Genomic DNA, 20042 nt, shown 5'->3' on the forward strand with positions numbered 1-20042 from the left:
TTTGGCTCTTTCTTTCTTTCTTTTTTCAAATCGTGTTGCTTACTTTGTTGTTGAATTGTGGGATATGTTTTAAGTTCTGGGAATTAATCTCATTTGGCATATGTGGCTTCCAAACACTTCCATTAAGTGTTAAGTTTCCAATGAGTGACTTGAAAAATACAGTTCTTTTTCTTTGACAATTTCATATACGTCTCTCACGTGTTTTGGTCGTATTTGCTCTGTCTCTTCCCTTATTCTCTCCCCGCTCCCTCTGAGCCCCTCCTTTCTAAAGAAATGCTCTTAGTGCTTTCATGCCTTTCTGTGTGACCTACTGATTTAGTTTGGGTTGCCTATGTGACCATGGTAAGGATTATTTACTGGAGAATGGGGCCACTTTACTGTCGCTCCCCACTGTTGTAAGCTGATCACCCTGAAGTTCTCTTGAAAAACTTGAAAATGTAAGTTGTCTTTGAGTTCTCTTGAAAAGTGTCCTTGCTGACATGTATCAGTTTAGAATTTTGACACTGAATCCTTCTTTTGTTTTTGTTTTGTTTTGTTTTCTTTCCCCCCTCCCCCTTTTACTGTTCCTCCTTTTGTGGTTCAGGGCTGAGAAATGAGTGCAAATTCACAGGAATAATTTCTTCCCCGTTGTCTTCTAATCGATTTATAGTTTTAGTTCTTAAATTTGGGGCTTTGAAGAACACTTAGCAGTAAGTGTTCATGGTATGAGATAAAGAAATCACTTCTTTTGCAGAAATTCTATTTCTCCAGCACCTTTTACCAAAAGCTGAGGGACTCCTAGGCAAGAATTCCTTCAGTGGATGTTTCCAAAGCTGCTGGTTACTGTTTCAAAGGTTAAACAAATAATGATTAAGTTGTACATAGCTTAAGGTAGATTTTGACCCCTTCAAGTTGAACAGTACTAGAGATCTGTGATCATTGACTTTCTTCAGGAAGCAAAAAACTAACTTAAGCATTCTTGGAAAGAGTGAAAAGTTAATATTCTGCTGACCGAGGTGCAGCCTCCTGGTTTGCTGCTCTCAAATTCTGGACTCTGTGGGCCGGAGTTGTCTCCCTCCTGCCCGAGAGCTGGGAGGCTGGTGGGGAACATGTCCTCACATTTTCTCTGGGGTTTTGTCACTTTATTGATGATAGCCGAATTAGATGGCGAACCTGCAAAACTGGAGCCGAAGGGACAGAAAAGGATCGCCGAACTCCACCAGTAAGTAGACTGTGCCTTATTTCTGCTAAGGGATTGGGGTCTGTCCTTGCTGTCTGTAACAAGTAACCCGAGAAGTCAGTTTCTGGAAGAAAGCAGCGATGTTAAAAAAAAAAAAAAAAAAAAAAAAGCCACTGGGGAGAAGATTTGGGCTGGTATAAACACCTGTTTTCCGATTTACAAATAGTCTTTGTCTACTTGTGAATGAGTCACATCTACAATTCCTGGGAAATATTATTAAGAAATTCTCAGAGAAATAATGATAGATGAACGGAGTAGGTTTGGTTGGACTGAGTGCAAGGTGGATATATGTACAGCAAGTCGGTCATTGTTCAGCAAAAACTTGGTTTAAAATTTAAAATTCTATGTGCTAATTACTGATGAAATCTCTGCTAAAATTGTATAGGCCTCGGATGACTACAGAGGAGGGAAACTTAGTGTTTCTTACAAGTTCTGCCCAAAACATTGAATTTAGAACTGGATCCCTGGGGAAAATCAAATTAAATAATGAAGACCTTGGAGAATGTTTACACCAGGTAATACACTGGAAAAACACAGATGTTGCTTTGTTTATTAATATACAGTTTATTTGACCAGTTCAGTATTAGTCAGTACCTTGAATGCCGAGCATAGAAAACTGGAAGATGAGTTCTTAAAAAGAAGCCTTAATAAAGACTTCATGGTGGGGAGAGAGGGGCCAATGCCAGAAGAGGAGGCTTATTGCTTAGGGACAGATTCCACAATTCAGAGACAATCCAGAAAGTCAAACAGAGCTCCTTCACCAGGGAGAGAAGGAGGAGGGGACCATAGGTGGCACATAAAACTCAGATGTGTTCTTCAGGGCTAGAATAAGGAGGGGACCAGAGCAGGCACAGGTGTGTTGGGGATGATGAGGGGATCAGAGCAGGTACAGGTGTGTTGGGGGATGATGAGGGGCCTGGAGCAGGCACAGGTGTGTTGGGGATGATGAGGGGACCAGAGCAGGCACAGGTGTGTTGGGGGATGATGAGGGGACCAGAGCAGGCACAGGTGTGTTGGGGGATGATGAGGGGACCAGAGCAGGCACAGGTGTGTTGGGGGATGATGAGGGGACCAGAGCAGGCACAAGTGTGTTCTGCAGCACTATACGCACAGCAGAGCAGGAAGTTACTCTCAGGTGTTACTGAATCTTTCAGTGCTCAGTGTTACTCACACTATACGCTGTGCATCCCCCATAATGCTAGGACCCGCAAGTGGAGCTGCGCCTGGGTCATGTACTTGTTATATTGTTGAACTCTCAGAACTTCCCCATGACCGTGTTTATTGTTATTTCATTTATGAGTTACAAAGTGAGCAAATCTGTTTAAGATCCAAAAATAGACAATAAATAATTGGGGCAAGATTTGAAATTCAAAAGGTCTCATTCAAAGCCATACACACACACACACACACACACACACACACATATATACATATATATATATATGTATGTATATATGGTATTAAGGATTGAACCTGGGAATTTTTACATAGTAGGCAAGTTCTCTCTCATTGAGCTATATCCCCAGCCTACCACACTTCTTAATACACACTCTACAACACTATTATATAATGAGAGAATACATATAAAAAATTCATCAATATGTTGCTATAGAAGAGTCAACAGAAACTTGCCACATCTATTTTAGTCTAATTATTATTACATATAGTATTGCCCTGGAATTTATAATAATGAAGGTTTAGTGCTTGCTCCTATAAGATGGAAATATTTTCATATTGTTTTTCTTTTCTTTCTTCTTCTTTCTTTTAAATATTAGATCCAGAGAAACAAAGATGACATTATAGATTTAAAAAAGAATACAACGGGTCTTCCTCAAAATATTCTTAGTCAAGTCCACCAACTTGACTCGAAGGTAAGGCTGACATACGCGTTGCGCTCACGGAAAGAGCAAATGAGTTCTTGTCAATCCAGCTTTGTAAGTAGTGTGCTTTTCAGGCGAACTGTCTGATCTTTCATTGTTAGCTGTTTACCCTTAGTTATGAACTTTGGGGTCAAGTGGCATTGCTGTGATGGAGGCTGGGGAGTGGTAGTGGCAGAAAGCAGTAAGCACTGCAAAGACTTGGCTTTGTTTAAGTCCTGAGAGCATCCCCCTTGTGGAAGGAGGGGGTTATCATGGTCTTTGTGCCTTAATCACCATGTGGAGGAAGCAGCAGTCAGCTTATCAGTGGGCTGCAGGTCTTTGTGAAAAGACCTTTAAACATTTACTGGTAGAAAGGAAGAGAGGGGAATAAGGAGGGGGGAGGGGAAGTAATGAATGGATACCCAGGGAAGTGGGCTCCTAAAGGAGCAGCATAGCAGGGGTTAACACCACGTGACACGTCTCCGAGCTCGCTAATTGGTGCATTTTCCTCCCCCACTGCTACAGCTCCTGGCTCTTGAGAGAGATTTTCAAAGCTTACAGCAGGTAAGTTCTGAATTAAGGATAGACAGTCACCCAAAATATGTAAGCAGTATTTCTAAGGTACATATGAATGTTGCTCCTTTGAAAACCTAGTACTCAGGAGACTGAGCCAGGAGGATTGAGAGTTTGTACTCAGCTTAGGGTACACAAAAAGTCACAGACCACCTTGAGATATATAGTATGATTTTACCTAATAATAATAATAATAATAATAATAATAATAATAATAAATAATAATAATAATAACAAAACAACAACAATAGTAAAATATTTGAGTCAATAGTTTCATTTTAAGGGGAAGATAATCAATACCAAGGACTTGATTTTCCACTGCTTGATTCCTGTTCCTGCTTATGTCTCTTAGGATGTTCATGAGAACCCAGGGCAGTATGCCACCCTAAGGTCACTAAGTTCCCAGCCCTCAGACCCCATCCCTTACTGCAGTCCTTTAGCTAAGCCACTGTGGCTTTACTTGTGTGTGCTTGGCCATCTAGTGATCTAGTGACATAAATAACTGGGTCTCAAAAAGCTTCATAGCCTATCCACACTGGGCTCAGAATATTGGTGGTGTAACCAGCGTTCTCAGTTCCTTAAAACTGCACTGGCTGGTAATTCGGCTTGAAGCACTTCCCAGAGCAAATACACTATAACTTTGCCGTGTGTGGACACAGATATGTAAAGTTATGATTTCCACCTTCCTTGTGGGCAAATGACTAAAACTTCTGTTGAAATAGTAACCCTCCTGCACAAAGAAATGTCTAGAATCTGCCGATATTTACCATTCTGAATGACATTTCTGCAGTTCCCAGTTCATAATACCTGCTCTGAGAGCCACAAGTTTTTGTTCTCTGTTCATCACTTTGACAATGGGTTGTACCTCAGCCTTCATAGCTTCAGGGAATAGCTGAGCATATGAGAACATGCGAAGGACAACGAATGCTGTGGAGCAAAGCATCATGGGAGTTTTCAAACTCCTAAAGTGCTTCCCAGTTTCATTGCTGGTCAAGAACTGGTCAAGATTATGGTTAGCATAAGCTCCGCTGTCCTCTCCGCCACCATCTGGATCGAGGCTATTGTAGTTTCCAATGTCAATTTCCTTCTGCTTTGGAATAGGACGAGGTCAGCACAGTCTCCACCCCCCTTCCTCCTGACTGCTAACTTATTTTCCTTTGTGCTAGAAGCCCCCCTCCCACTGCCCAAATCTATGTCCTTGGATTGTTTTCATTCACCAGAAAACTCATAAGCTTGTAGCCAATGTTCTCACCAATGTCCTTTGGCCCTTTAATGGACACAGCTCACGGTGGTTCTGAGATAGAGACAAATTGAAGGAGGGAAGATAGCAGAGTTCATAACTAGACACATGCATGCTTAATCCTGGGATTCACAAGGGCAGAGCAAGAATGGGCTTTGCCATAAACAGCACTGGGCCACTTGGAGATCTACTAGCTCTGAATTTTGGCCTCAGAACTAAGTTGGTTTTCTCTGAGCCTTTGTTGGTACATACGTATGGATGTAACAAACTCGTTGTTCCTGTTTTTAATAGGATTTGACTAAGATCAATATACCAAAATGCCTTGACTGCCCTCTATGACACAGCTGCCCCTGCACCCCCAAATCTTTACAAACTGTACAGAATAGAAACCAGTAGCTGACGAAGGGTGAGATCCCCAGTTTGTGTGGACAAAGGTAGGCCTGTTTGCTGCTCTGGTCTAAAAGCGGTCAGGTGAGCAGAGGGCAAAAGGTGTATCTTAGTTGGCCACATTTCAAACAAAGGGGCTTGGAAAGAAAACAGTCATCTGAGCCAGTGACAGGAGGGGGTGGTAATAAAAGATGATCCGTTTTCAAAGGCTTATCTAGAGGTACCTGAGATAAGACCACTAGGCAAAAGCATGGAAATTTCCATTTCATTTTCTGAGTGCAATAGGAACAGTCACACTTGAAATCTCTATTCCTATCTAGCAGCACATATTTTTCAGATGAATGATGCCCCTAAGAAGCAGGGAAGCTTCTTTGCTATCCATCTCTAATGCATGTAGAGTGATCGTGAGTGATATTTTCATGAGAGAAATGACTACAAGGAGAAGTGAGTCATTGGAGGAAGCCCTCACAGATGACGAGAAGCCCACACGCTAACAGAAGCTCCCTTCACTGTGTACTGAGGACACTCACAATTTCTCTCACTGACTTACCTGCCCTGTTGTTTATTTCAGAATGTGGAGAGAAAAGTCTGCAGTAGCAATCCCTGCCGCAATGGCGGCACTTGTGTCAACCTACACGACTCCTTTCTGTGTATCTGCCCTTCGCAGTGGAAGGTGAGTCACTCGGACTTTCACTGAAAAAATCAAAGAACAGCTGGCAGGGAACCAGCAGTGGCTTCTTTGGATGCCTTCAGACACATGTAATTATCCACCAGTTTTCTAGGATTCTGTGGCCTCGAGAGTCACAGTTAATTGCGCTAACTAGTGGCAGGGTTGACTATTTAATAAACCCTGTGCCATCTTGAGCAGCTCTCTCAGATGGAGAAGGGAGTGGTTGGGCGTGATGGCACTGCCAGCACTGGCTTGAGTGGTTCAGCTCTGAAAAGCACGGGCTGAATCCTCAGTGCATATGTGAGTTTTCTTCCCTTAGCAGTAGTGAGAATTCCTACCACTCTCATGGACATCAACGAGATCACTGAGGAACTACCCAGAAGCATAACAGCATTTGAAATAAAGACTGGTCTACGTAAAGATTCCCTCCTAGGACCTCCCGTACTCTTGTGAGGAGCATCTTGGTCCCGTTGGGTCCGATCTGAGTTGTAGAAGAATCTTAGCCCAAGATTAATATTATTAATATTGTGTTTTCACTTTACCAAGGACTTATTGTCCACGTATAAGTCATTAAGCAGACTGTATAAATATTATTCCATAAACGCCATGTCCCGTGGTGCCTGACTGGGTTCTTTACATCTCTGCAGGGCCTCTTCTGCTCCGAGGATGTAAACGAGTGTGCAGTTTACTCAGGAACACCCTTTGGCTGCCAGAGTGGATCCACCTGTGTGAACACAATGGGGGGTTTCAGGTAACTTCTTTTCAAACTGTCATTCTGGTGGACCAGAAGAGAAAAATAGTTAAAAGTATCCAAGTTAACATTTATAGTACCAGAAAACTGGGCACCCCGTAGGGATGACCGGACTTTTATTGAACATATTCGTAGATATGTTTTGCTCAAATAAATAACAACTATTCAAAATGAAGAAGTCATTTTGGCAGTGTCTCTGAGGAAGAACGAGGCCATCATGACTGTCACAGAGTGGTCAGAAAACTGTGGTACAAGCTGAGCTGATGTCTGAGCAAGAATCAAATCCTTAAAGGGCAGCTATGAGATGAGTTTACGTGGAATGGGCAGAGTCCATGACTCCTGTTTCCCGATGCTGTGCTAATTTCATGAACTAGCATGCTTGCAAGATGGTGCTTCATTCACACTGTAAGAAAGTTGAACAAAGCACCAACGACTGAAGGGACATTCAGAGACTCAATCTACTGCATTCTCAAGTAGCCATAAGGTCCCAGCAGCTACAGTCCCCCATGCAGCTTGTCCCCTTATCAGATTCACTTTCGTTAAATGACACACTCACAGCATCTTCCAATTACCTCACCCATAGTCTTTCCCAGGAAACCATCCCTTAAACTGAACTAGACACCACAGAGCGTCTGTGTTCACACTGGGCTTTAGCAGTGTTGGTCAGTAAAGCCAGCTGCCTCCAATGCACATTCTGATAATCAAGTCAGGAAGCTCTTGCTTGGTCATTGTCAGATTTACTAGTGTATAGTTTCATAAAATCAGTTCTGAGAAGAACTTGACATCATCTTTTGCTATATTTTGGCTGGCTGCCTGTGTTCTGAGGCTCCATAAGGATTAAGAAACCAGTTTTTGCTGCCAAGTGAACTGCTCATTGCTGGGCAGAATAATCTAACTTGATTAAGGAGCAATTATTTTCTCCCATCCAAAAACCTCTGGTGTCTTGTAGCAGGATCCTGTAGAAATGAGTGTAATAATTTTGGTTTAACCCCTGTCACCTCTTAACATACTTTCTCAAAAAACAAACAAACAAACAAAAAAAACTAATCATGGTCCTTTTGTTCCTTTGATCTGAGCTTTTAAACTTTGGTTCACTCTAGGTTAATAAGTTTGACTCATGCAAACTTCTATGAGGCATGTTTATAAATTCAATTATTGTGCAAAACCAAAAATGACCCCCTCTCCCTTACATCTAATACTATGTTATCTGAAAGGCCTGACCGTGTTACATGATGAGCTGAGACATTAACAAAAGTCATGGCTTTGAAGGACAATCCGTGAGCTCACTTGAGGACTTTGCTGTTTAGACTTTGGATCGAATTGAAACGGTGCCCAATAACAGTGCTGCTATTCACATCCTGGCTCCAGCTGACTTTCATTCCCTTGAAAGCATTATCACAGGGTTTCTGTTTATGACCATTTATCAAGCAGAATGTCCAATTGGAGATATCGGTGACAAGTGTCCCAAACTGACTCATAGCACATATAATTACTTGCCTCCCCAATGTCTAGTAATGTCCTGGAGATTAGATATTCTAATCTTCCTTTATCATCACCACCTTTTGGTATGTTCTGTGCCAGTAAAGCCATGATGGTGTGGGTGAAAAGGGAGCCATTCACACAAGCCATTGCTATTGGTTTTAAGCATTGCTTTTCTGTAGCATTCACAATTCACAACTCCTCATTGCATGCCAAGAATGAGATACATGCAAGAGAAGGAAGAGGAAGATGAAGAGAGGGAGGGAGAGTGTTGTTACTTGGAGGGAGGCAGCATCCCCTTCCAAGACAGTATTGGACCTGCTCTTGTTTCCCTGCAAAGGTAAACACAAGGGCTTCTGCTGACTCTGGGCTCTTTATTGTTTCTAGATACTGCCCCTCATAGATTTGCTGGGGAACATTCGAGAGCAGAATATTTAACTCTAACTTGGTATGAAAATGGTTTATGTGGCCTTGAGAATCCAAGTTGAGTATTTGGATCTTAAATACCAATTGGGGTGTAAATACAGGAACTTGTGTCTCTGTATGTTTTCCTGGATGCATACATGGGTGTGCATGGATGCACATGTATGTGGCAGCTAGAAAGCAGCCTCAGATGTCTCTCCCTGAGTGACATCCACCTTGGTTTTTGTTTGTTTTTGTTATTGTAATTTTTTTAAAAAAATTATATGTCTGGGTGCTTTGCCTGCATATATGTCTAGTGCTTACAGAGGCCAGAAGAGGTGTTCACTCCCCTGGATCTGGAGTTGCAGATGGTTGTGAGCTGCCTTGTGAGAGCTGGGAACCACACCCAGGTACTCTGGAAAGGCAGAGAGTGCCTTTAACTGCCTATACGCCTCTCTAGTCCCTCATCTGTTTTACTTTTAGACAGTCTCATTGGCCCGGAAAATGCCAAGCTGACTAGGCTGGCTGGCCAGGGAGTCCCAGGATCTACCACCCTCTGCTGCTCTAATACCAAGAGTATTAGCACAAGCCACTATGCCTAGACCTTAGTCTCCTCTCCTTCTTTAATGGATTCCTGGCATCGAACTCTAGTCCTCATACTTACAAGACAAGCAATTCACTAACTAAACCATTACCCACCCTCAATTAATGTCCTGAAGGGATAAAATATGTAACGGTAATGAGCATAAAATTTAGTTATTGCTTTGTGAGTCTGTATGTGATATAATAATGAGCATTTAAACTATTTCCTGAATTCTGTTAAGTCTGTGACATTAAAATGCTTAGTTACCAGTAGTTTCAATGGGCCCAGAAGCCCCTTTGGAAAACTGCTACATGGATTTGATGAGGAAAACATGAACTGCTGTTGAGTGATCTGAGTTAGCAATGTGTGGGTGTGGTGGGCAAACCCGCCTCAGATAGAAAATTCTATGTCAGCTTAGTTGGGGAAATGAAAGTCTTTCTTCACAAGATTCACAATTCATAATTATAAACATCTTTGCAAAGATGAGGCATCATGCAAGGGCTATTAGTTGGGATCCCTGTGCTTGTTTGTTTTTGGCATAATTTCTTCTTTAGAGTGACGGGTACTGAACAGGATAAACCTTCATCTTCTTCCAGTCATTCCTGTGGCTTGGGTCTTGTCCCCCGCTGCTCTGAAAGCCAACAGAAAGTCAGTTTTCTTTTCTCAGTATCATTGTCTCCCAGTTGTTGTAAAAGTTGCTTTGGATTGTCTCCTGACTTGCTTTGTTCGCAAGATAGCTCTTGGAGTCTGAGTCTGCCATCTCTGGATGGTACATAGACTTAGAGTGTGGACCTTCATGACTTTCTAGGAAGAACACAGGCTATGTCAGTTCCCCAGGCACATAATGCTGACTTGGTACACCCTGTGTTATCTCCATATTATTGGCAGAATTTAAAGTATTACGAAGTTGAAGCAAAGAAGATAATTGTGTTTGGTATCAGATGGTAGTTGGGTAATAAATGTATTAATTCTTCTTAGTTGTTAAGTATGAACTGATATTGAGACATGGACTGGAAGACAAATTAACTAGCACTGTGGAAGGACATTTTGGTGTCTTCTCAATTCACAAGTGCTTTTTCTGAAGACCCAAAACCTTAGTTTCACTCTATTAGGATGGATCCATCAATAAAAAGTTTTTACAAGAACTAGTAACCAAGGGCTTGAGAGATGATCAGCAGGTAAACACACTTGCTGCAAAAACCCAATGACCTAATAGGATCCCTGGATCCTATGGTAAGAAAGATCAACTCCTGACTTCAACACACACACACACACACACACACACACACACACACACACACACACATACCAACCTACACATCATACATACATACATACACACACACACACACATACACACACATACATACACTGTGGTGTGCACATACTCATACCAACCTACACATCATGCATACACACACACACACACACACACACACACACAAAATAAATAAATTGTAAAAGGAATTAATATCAAAGTCAGGAATACTAGTAAGGTAGTTTAAAAACACACATATGCGTTTTATTAATGCTCTGTAAATATTCATTCCTTGGAAAGACATAGTGAATCACTTTGAAAACATATTTCAAATGCAAATACTGATTGTAGTAAAAAGACACTCATGTGGAAAGTCTTCATACTCCCTTACTCCCTTGAGAACAGAAATGTAACACGGAAATATAATGGTGCTGGAGTAAAACAGACCTTGGTTCTGCCCATCTTCTCTCACACATTGGTTGTATGGATGTGGGCAATTTTATTTGCTGCATGTCTGTAAAATAAGATGAAAACACATGCTTTTGAAGATCATGGCAAGGAAGCTTATACTTTAATTGGTTGGATTATTTTCTCCTCATTCTCTTTCTCCTCCTCCACACCCCTCTTCCTCTTCCTTCATTTTTCTCCTCCTTGTTCTTCTTGTTTTTCATCTTGTTCTTCTTCTTCTTGTTCTTGTTCTTCTTCTTGTTCTTCTTCTTCTTCTCCTCCTCTCCTTCCTCTTTCTCACCCCTCCTCCTCCTCCTTCTTCTTCTTCATTTTCTTCTTCCTCCATTTCCTCTTTTTATTCTCTTCTCCCCTTTCTCCTTTTTTATTGTTTAAATGTAAGTGAAAGAAGTCTACCTTGTATCTGGTTAAAAAGACTGTATGATTTATGTCTACTCAGCTCCAAATACAATAGCTAGGAAGAAGGAAATGAGAGCTAAGGAGAGAGGGTGCCCTCAGGCACTTGGCCCCAATCTCCTCTGACATCATAAGTACTTTTCCAGTGGTTAAGAACTTAGGTATAAAAGAAATGCACTTCTGAGTGCTTCCTTGAGAGGAAGGCCTGTAGAAGAGGCATCATGAACCTAGTCCCAGGGATTTCCAAACAGCCTAATATTCCTTGCATGAAAAATGCATTTAGAAAAACTTGCAATAATTGGTTCTGAGTTGTTTTGTTTTCCATGTTAAACTTACAGAGTAAATATTTAGCAATGAATCAAATGCTTAAGTATGTATAAGAAATGCTTAAAAGTATGATAATCTCAAGCAGTATAATTAGCTTTCCTGGAGGACTATTCTATGTAAAAATGAGATATAAGAGAGGAAAGATAACAGAGCATATGGGAAAACATGGGCAAGGGTGAATGTCTACTAGATAGGGAGCTAACACCAAATGTAAGTCTATTACTATATGGCCTGGTTTTAATGAGTAAAGTAATCTTGGAATTCCCCTAGACATAATTTATTAATTAAATAACTTTCATATAATTGCATAGTGGTGCCGTCAGTTGCATGGATCATACTTACATATTTTACAAATATTCGTTTGCCTGAGATAGAATTTAACTGTCCTCTGTGTTCTCAGTTGGCAAGTTTGGCAGCGCTAAATGGAAGTGCATAGATGTGGTCCCCTACATCCGTTCTCTCCATTTCTGGCAATACACATCGATCTTATTTTATGTAGCAGTGATTCAGAGGTGTCACCCAAGCAATTGTTCCTGAGTCTAGCCATGGCATGCCTTGATATATTTTTTCAAATTCATTTCTTGCATTAATACCCACACTTTGACATCTGTGATTATTAGCAGGACTCCCCGTACTGAATGCATCTTGCTAAGACAACCTTTTTACTATGTAGCAAGTCTTCTTTTCCAGGACCATCAGAAAGTAGCTCAAGGTCACTGGCATGAGAGACAGACTGACCCTGCTGATCCTCCCTCATCCTCCTCTCTGGCATCAGCACTGATACTCAGTTCCCTTTGGGGAGACTCTCTGCTGGAGTCTAACTACACCCTCAGTGCTTAGCTTTTTCACTCTCTTGGGTCTGTTCACACTTAGCTTTGTGAGTCGTTTGTCCCTTCTGCCAACCTTGCAATCTCTCTTTCCTATGCTTTGCAGATATACAACTAAACTAGTGACTTAAAAAGTCACAACAACTATACAGACATTCCCTATTTGATTCTTGCTTACCTCACGTTTTCTAGTGATGGTGCATCTCTTAGTATTTAGGTACTGTATATTTTGGTAATTTAGGTAATTATATTTGCTATGCATTACAACATGACTGTGAAGAAAATGTCCCCACTATTGACTACATCTCTTCCTGAAAGAATGTATATGCCCTCTATAATGTAAGGCACCTGGCGTAGACCATCACTTGTGCTTCTTGGTAGGTGCTGTAGGATGACTTTGGTGAACTTGCTGATCTTTCCTTTTCCCTTGAAAGGGCTCCGTCACCCATGGTTTACAGATACCTGACCTTTGACAGTACTGCTTAGTGACTGAGATGAGACAATAATTTATTGCTCTAGTCTTATGAAACACCGAGTCATGTTTCTCTAACAGTTGATTTGCAAAGATAACATGATCACTCAGTGCTCCGCTCGGAGGCGAGCTGAGCCGAGGTATTTTATCCTAAGGTTGCAGCTGGCAACACTGCATGGCTGGTTTATGATTAACATTAGTGGTTTGCAACGGCGGGTACCTATTACTTATGCCAATGAACAGATTCTGGTATTAAAGACTGCAAACCCCTGAGCTTGTGCTCTTGTATAACCAACAGATGTGACTGCACACCTGATACGTATGGACCTCAGTGTGAATCCAAATACAATGACTGTGAACAAGGCTCTAAGCAGCTCTGTAAGCATGGCATCTGTGAGGACTTACAACGAACACACCATGGACAGGTGGGTCCCTTCCCCTCAGTGCTCCTTCCTGGAAACCACAGTCACTGACCCTCATGCTGTTGCTGACTCTGGAGGTGAAGTGCCTTCCATCCCTTAGTAGGACATATATAAGCAAAGGGGTAGATGATCTACACCAAAAACTGGATTCAGAAATTTGTGAGGCCTGGCCTCCGGGCCTGTGTGTTTAACAGTGACAAGACATGGAAGTAATGCAGGCTCTCTTTTGTCAACAGCATCTGGAGCTGTCTGGAGTTTGGAGTTTTGGGGCCTTGAGTCCCTGTGAATGGCTCACTTTTTGGCTCTAGATCTCTAGTCTTTCTCTCAGCTCTGGGTCCTAGATGCCTAACTCTCGGGGTAGTCTGGCTAGTTTGATGTTACATGAATTTTAGTTATTTTTGAATTTATTTTTAGGAATTCTTAAGCGATAGAAAACAGTCCCTTCTAGCAGTAAGGGTGTAGGGGAGGACTGAAGAGTGGAGATTTTATTTTTTTAAAGACGGAAATGATTGTCCGAAGTCTGTATCTAGTTGGGTGTTTACCCTTTAAATACATAGCTGGCTGAGTCCATTGACTGTAATTACAGCTCTTGATTACAGTTACTCTTTCCTGGGCATCTTTGGGATAAATTATAGGATCCCTTTATCCCAAAATAAAGATATTTCTTTCCCAGGATCTAGTCTAAATGCTCAAATCATATGGGGAGAGAAAGAGAATCTACTCAATGGGCCTGATGTAAATGAACTTTGGACAATGAACAGTTCAGGGTTTGGTGAGATTTTCAGGCCCCTTTCTCTCCTCTTCCCGAAAGCCTTTATTTACTTTATTGCTTTCCTTTCAGCCAAATTTTAACTGCATCTGTGATGCTGGGTGGACAACACCGCCAAATGGTGTCTCCTGTACAGAGGACAAAGATGAATGTAGCCTCCAGCCTTCACCTTGTTCAGAACAAGCACAGTGCTTCAACACACAAGGCTCTTTCTATTGTGGGGCCTGCCCAAAAGGTATTTTCTTGGGGACACATGTTAGGCTCTGAATAGCTCACAGACAAGGTACTGGAATCAATTTTTCTCTACCACTGATGAACACAAGGATCATTTTCAGAGGTGCCTAAACGTCCCTGCATGTCCTACTCAAGGACACCTTAATGTAGAGCAGGTCCCTGGAGTTGGAGATTTGCCAGAGAGTGTGCTAGCATCCAACTTTAGGGCACAACTAGACATAGAATTTGGAGTGTCTGATCTTGCATCGCTGTGGCTGTTAGCTGATAGTAAAATGCCACACACTATAATCCTACTTCTACTAGTCAGGTATTTAGAAATTTGGGTAAATCCCTTGACTACTTTGTGCCTCTGATACAAACCAGCAGTTCTTGCTTTTGTGTATGCTTGAATATCCTCTAACTTTGCTATAAATAGAAGTGTTCTGCTTCCTTAGTCCCAAGGACTGAGCCTTAAGGGAACCCATTGTATGAGTTGCTGAAGAATCTGAGGTAGTATATTACAGTATACTTAACCTCATGGGACTTTCTCTACCACTGGATACAGATTTGTAGGGCATGTGCTATGAGCAAAGCACTGTAGTGTGCTGTTGGTTAGCTGTTAATCTGATGTCAAGGAGCTTATAAGCAGCTTCCTACTCCTGGGTATGCCTAGAGAGTGGCACATGGATGGAAGAACATATTAGCAGTTGCTCTTTTATGGAAATGCCATTAAGGTGCTATTCAAGCCTAAACAATTGTTACAACTCCACAGCTTCAACAAATGCCAAGTCTCGGTAAGAGAGTTGTTTACCTGAGGGGAAGTCGAGGCTTAGAGAGATTAAATAACTTCTCCACCTTCATAAAGCTTATTCAAGGCCAGATCCAAATCCGGATCTGCCTGGCTCTGGATCTGAGCTGCACTGCAGAGTACACCATGGTTCTGTCACACTGAGGCACATGTACACCTTGAGCTGCATTTAGACACTTGTAGTTTAGTGGGTGCTTGCTTGGTGTTGGTTTTGAACTCACAAAGCTAAGGAGAAGAAAGTTCTCCTCTCTTGCATTGCGGGAACAAAACTCACACATCACTGAACTCTGGAAGGTCATTTATGATGATAATCCTTAAACAGTAGACTTCAAATAAAACACATGGTTTAAATTAGAGGATGGGTAGTGTGTGCTTACTTTTTCTTTTTCTTATTTGAAGAGAACAAAGAGAAGCAGAACTTGTAAGAAAGAAATTGAAAGTGAAATTTTCACTTTTGTCTTTAATCATTCTATTTTTGCTGAATCTTAAAGGCTCTATATGTTTGTTATAAATGTTAGGAACTACAAGCATTATCTGTAAAAAGGCAGAGCAAAGTACTATGTCTTATCACTGTGAGGACTGTCATGAGGGCTGGAGTACACGTCTCTCAGCAATTCCTTGTGTGCTCACCGAACCACCCTCAGACATGATCATCTCCTTAAGTCAGGTTACGAAGGATACCCCACTTAGCCCCGACATTATAAATGTGCTACAGGCTGAAGATATTTAAATACAATTACAATCATGAATCATGAGAGTAATACTAATGTCATAATAGACTACAACAGGAAAAATTTAAAGATGACTTTTTTCTCCTTTAATCTGGTCCTCCATTTTTCTTTACTTTTACAGATACAGGCACAGCTTTAAGCAGTCATTCCTCCAGGTTACTAGTATGACCCAACTCTTCATATTGTTCTATAATTTGTTGTATATGCTTAAACCATGCATGAGAAGATTTGTTCAATGTTTGTACAGGAGCAGATGTATGAATTTGCAGGTGTATGAACATTGCTAAAATTACTTTTAGAATGCAGTTCCATAGATGAGTCTTGAGGGGCCCAACTGTTTTTATCACACCCATAAGCAATGCCTACGGAGGTCTTTCTTTGCATTTTGTAATTTGTTGATGGTTTTATCTACAAAGAAGAGATTTCAAGAAGTAAATTTACTTGCTAAGAAATTTACCTTTAAAAGTTAATGAATGTTGTCACATTCAAAACTTTTTAAAAATTAACATCTAATCAATAGTCTGCAAGTGAACTCCATTAACTACTTTTACCAGAATTAGATTCTATGTGTTTAAAGTAATTTTTGAGCTACCTGTTAGAAATATCTCATTTTAATCTATAGTTTTGTGAAAAACAAAACTTTATTTATCACATTTTATTTTTAATTCTTTAAACTTTTATTTGACTTATTTATTTGGGTTGGGGGGTAAATGCCATAACATGCTTTTAGAGGTCAGAGGGCAAATTGGAGTTAGTTCTCTCCTTCTACCATGTGGGTCCCAGGTACTGAACTCAGATGGTCATGCTTAGTGGTAAGTATCATTACCCACTGAACAACGTGGCCAATTCAGAATGACTTTGTGTATGCCTTAACTACTTGCATTTCTTCCTTGTTAAGTTGTTAGCAAGTGCTAATCTTTTAAATCTTCTCAATATTTTTCTAGGTTGGCAAGGAAATGGTTATGAATGCCAGGATATCAACGAATGTGAAATCAACAATGGTGGCTGTTCGGAGGCTCCACTGGTCCCCTGCCTGAACACACCTGGATCATTCTCCTGTGGGAGTTGTCCAGCAGGTACTACACTCGGCTTCCTGATGCCACCACCAGGCAATGCCCTTGAAAGAGGATCAGTGCTCTCTTTAAAATGATTTCTAAGGGGAAAAATGGTCTAGGACACTTAACTTAAAAAAAAAAAACATTTATTTTTTTATGTATATGAATAAATGAGTACACCACAGCTGTCTTCAGACACACCAGAAGGGGGCATCACATCTCATTACAGATGGCTGTGAGCCACCATGTGGTTGCTGGAACTTGAACTCAGGATCTTTGGAAGAGCAGTCAGTGCTCTTAACCACTGATCTATCTCTGCAGCCCTAGGATGCTTAACTTAAAGTGTAGATTCAGCATGCAGCAGTAAAGTAAGGGAGAGAAAACAGTGTCAAGAGCAAACAAAAGCACGGAACTGGGAAACGCTTCCATGAGAATATTTATCCATCACTCCGCTGTTCCCATTCACGTGTATTTATTTAATATGTACACTTGTGGACAGTTCATAGATAGGGCTTACAAACATAATATATGTCAGTTTTTTTTTCTTCTGGAAAGAGGTCATTCTGACTGCCCTCCAGTTCAAATAAAACCAATCTCCAGGAAGTTCAGAGAGTTCTAAGCAATAATATATATGCATAATAAACATAATATTTGTACATATATATGTATATATACTATATATAACAAAGGGAATATATATGTATATATATGCATGTATTTATATAATATGTGTGTGTGTGTGTGTGTGTGTGTGTGTATAAAACCATACATTCCAATAATGGTTTCTCCTCACTCAGGTCCTTTAATAACATGAAAAATAGTACTTTAGACATCTGTAATAATGTACCTCCAAGGACATTAGCCACTGAAATTAAGATGTGTCAATTTAGAGCCAGCCACTTCTAAGACACCTCACAGTTACAAGCACACACATCCATTTGTGCACATAAGCCTACAAATGCACACACACATCTGTACATATATATGTGTGCACACCCAAAGCCACAGTGCTATTTTATAAGATTTTTAACCATGCCAACCTTGTTTTCTGCTGATTGATTTCATTTGTGGAGTTTCATATCTCTATCTACTTGAAGATGGGTCTTCAGTGTTGTTTGCCTGGGTTCTAAGCTTAGAGAGCCATTGTCTTTCTCCAGTGTTCTTGACCTTGTTTCTCACCCTCTGCTGTGCTTTGGTTAGGTTTCAGTGGTGATGGGAGAGTGTGCACTCCCTTGGACATCTGCTTGATCCATAATGGAGGCTGCCATCCAGATGCAACCTGCTCCTCATCTCCTGTTCTAGGTAATGACTCACCCCCTTTTGTCTTTGGATGTGTCATTCAAACCCTTTGCACAATTTCATATTCTAAATATAAATTCTCTGGAGTTTGTACTAGTATTTTCTATATAGAGGTGGGAGACCAGAATCTTTTACATTTAGACTCCATTTAAAAAAACCTGACCTAAGTTTGAGTTGGCAAACTAACATTGCCAGTTTCCAAGTTACTTCCCAACAAAACCTGAGCCTAGCTCCACGCTCTAGGCTGTCTCTGAACAAGATCGGCATTTCCAGCACCCTCCCAGGTTACGAGCCCACCCCCTGCCTAATGACCACCAAAGCAGAGGAAAGCAGAAATTAAATTTATGATAGGACTCCCAGCACCAGCCAACTGTGTTAAATGAAATAGTAACTTCCCAAGTAGATGCTTGCCAGTCTGGTGCTGACTATAAAGGCTTGCTCCAATAGATATTCGGGGCTCCCTGCTTGATGGGGGTGCACAGCAGGGTGGGATCAAGCTACCTCAGATAGAAAGTAGACCCTGCTGTGATTAGCATCAGGTGGGTTCCTGTCTCTTTTGGGGGGATCACTAATATTTCCCTGGTACCACAAAGACTTAAGAATTGTATTGCTAAAGAGTAAGTTGTTGTTGTTGCTGTTGCTCTTCTTCTTCTTCTTCTTCTTCTTCTTCTTCTTCTTCTTCTTCTTCTTCTTCTTCTTCTTCTTCTTCTTCTTCTTCTTCTTCTTCTTCTTCTTCTTCTTCTTCTTCTTCTTCTTCTTCTTTTTCCTCTTGTTCTCCTCCTCCTCCTTCTTTCCCCACCAACCTCCTGCTGAGAAGGGACTTTCCTATTGAACTCTTCACAAATCATCTGGTCATATTCCTCTTATGTTTTCTCCTGATATATAGATCAGGATCTTTGACAGTCTTAGAATTTATTGGTTGTTTATGTGTCAAAAGGAAAACCTAATGATTTCCATCCAAATGGTTAGACTCAACCTTATTCATAAAATAATATGACACATTCCTTGATGTTTCAAAATTTCATTTTTATTTTTATGAATGCATCTTTAATGTGCATACATAGATGAGAATATACACATGAGCACAGGTGTGTACATACATGGTTGTATAGATCGCACTCTAATGAGTGACTAAATTATCAGTAAGTGTTTAACAGAGTAGTGATGTGGTGTGGTCAAGCGCAGCATTCCTCAGAGAACAGTTTGATTTCTCCTTTGGTCCCATCATACTATTTCTAACTGATGATGGTCAAGACATCTCTCTCATGCTCCTACACTCCAGTTCTCCCTTCTGTGAACTCCGGACAGCAGTAGCTCCAGTAATAGTCAGTTTGGGAGGCCAAAATGAAACAGTTATGAACATAGTTAAGTTTTATGGACAAGAGCTGGTCATATCTTACATGATGTGAAGTAGCGTTTCACGCTCTTTACTGATCTTCACGGTAGCCTGTGACCTTGCTTGAGGATTGTAGCAGATGTCCAGGCAGAGTGTGACAGGGTCTGAGTCTCTTTTCCTTCAGTAAATACCTTAAAAGAAATAGATAAAAGGATGTAGCTTTACACACTCCTTTATGTAGGAAAGATTCTTGTATGTCTTATTTTTAAATTCAAATCTTGAAAGTGCTATGAACAGGGGACATAAAAACACCAGTGTCCATTTGTGCTGTAAATCCATCAAGTTAAATAATTTATTCCAGTTGAATTCTTCAGCGAGATTTTCTTTCCATTTTCATCAGTATTTTCTGGTGGAAAAATGTGTTTACGTTCATCATATTAATTTTCATGAATTATTCCAGTTCTTTTAGAGTGATAAGAGCAATTCATTTCCTCAGTGACA

General features: G+C 40.8%; 1 protein-coding gene across 1 annotated transcript in view; it reads left to right on the top strand.

Annotated features, from left to right (window-relative positions):
• Positions 1 to 1088: 1088 nt before the first annotated feature.
• CUBN (cubilin) overlaps positions 1089 to 20042 on the top strand; it is a gene marked incomplete at its 5' end in the record, with an annotated part of 201706 nt that continues 182752 nt past the window's right edge. The window contains 10 exons of the mRNA XM_080917996.1: positions 1089 to 1201; positions 1605 to 1734; positions 2995 to 3090; positions 3604 to 3642; positions 5850 to 5951; positions 6596 to 6699; positions 13207 to 13333; positions 14172 to 14334; positions 16796 to 16927; positions 18107 to 18208. Coding sequence (XP_080774122.1) covers positions 1089 to 1201; positions 1605 to 1734; positions 2995 to 3090; positions 3604 to 3642; positions 5850 to 5951; positions 6596 to 6699; positions 13207 to 13333; positions 14172 to 14334; positions 16796 to 16927; positions 18107 to 18208 — 1108 coding nt within the window. The remainder of the gene's footprint in view (positions 1202 to 1604; positions 1735 to 2994; positions 3091 to 3603; positions 3643 to 5849; positions 5952 to 6595; positions 6700 to 13206; positions 13334 to 14171; positions 14335 to 16795; positions 16928 to 18106; positions 18209 to 20042) is intronic.

Source organism: Micromys minutus, assembly GCF_963924665.1.
Source record: "Micromys minutus genome assembly, chromosome: 6".
In the NCBI taxonomy this organism is placed as follows: Eukaryota; Metazoa; Chordata; class Mammalia; order Rodentia; family Muridae; genus Micromys; species Micromys minutus.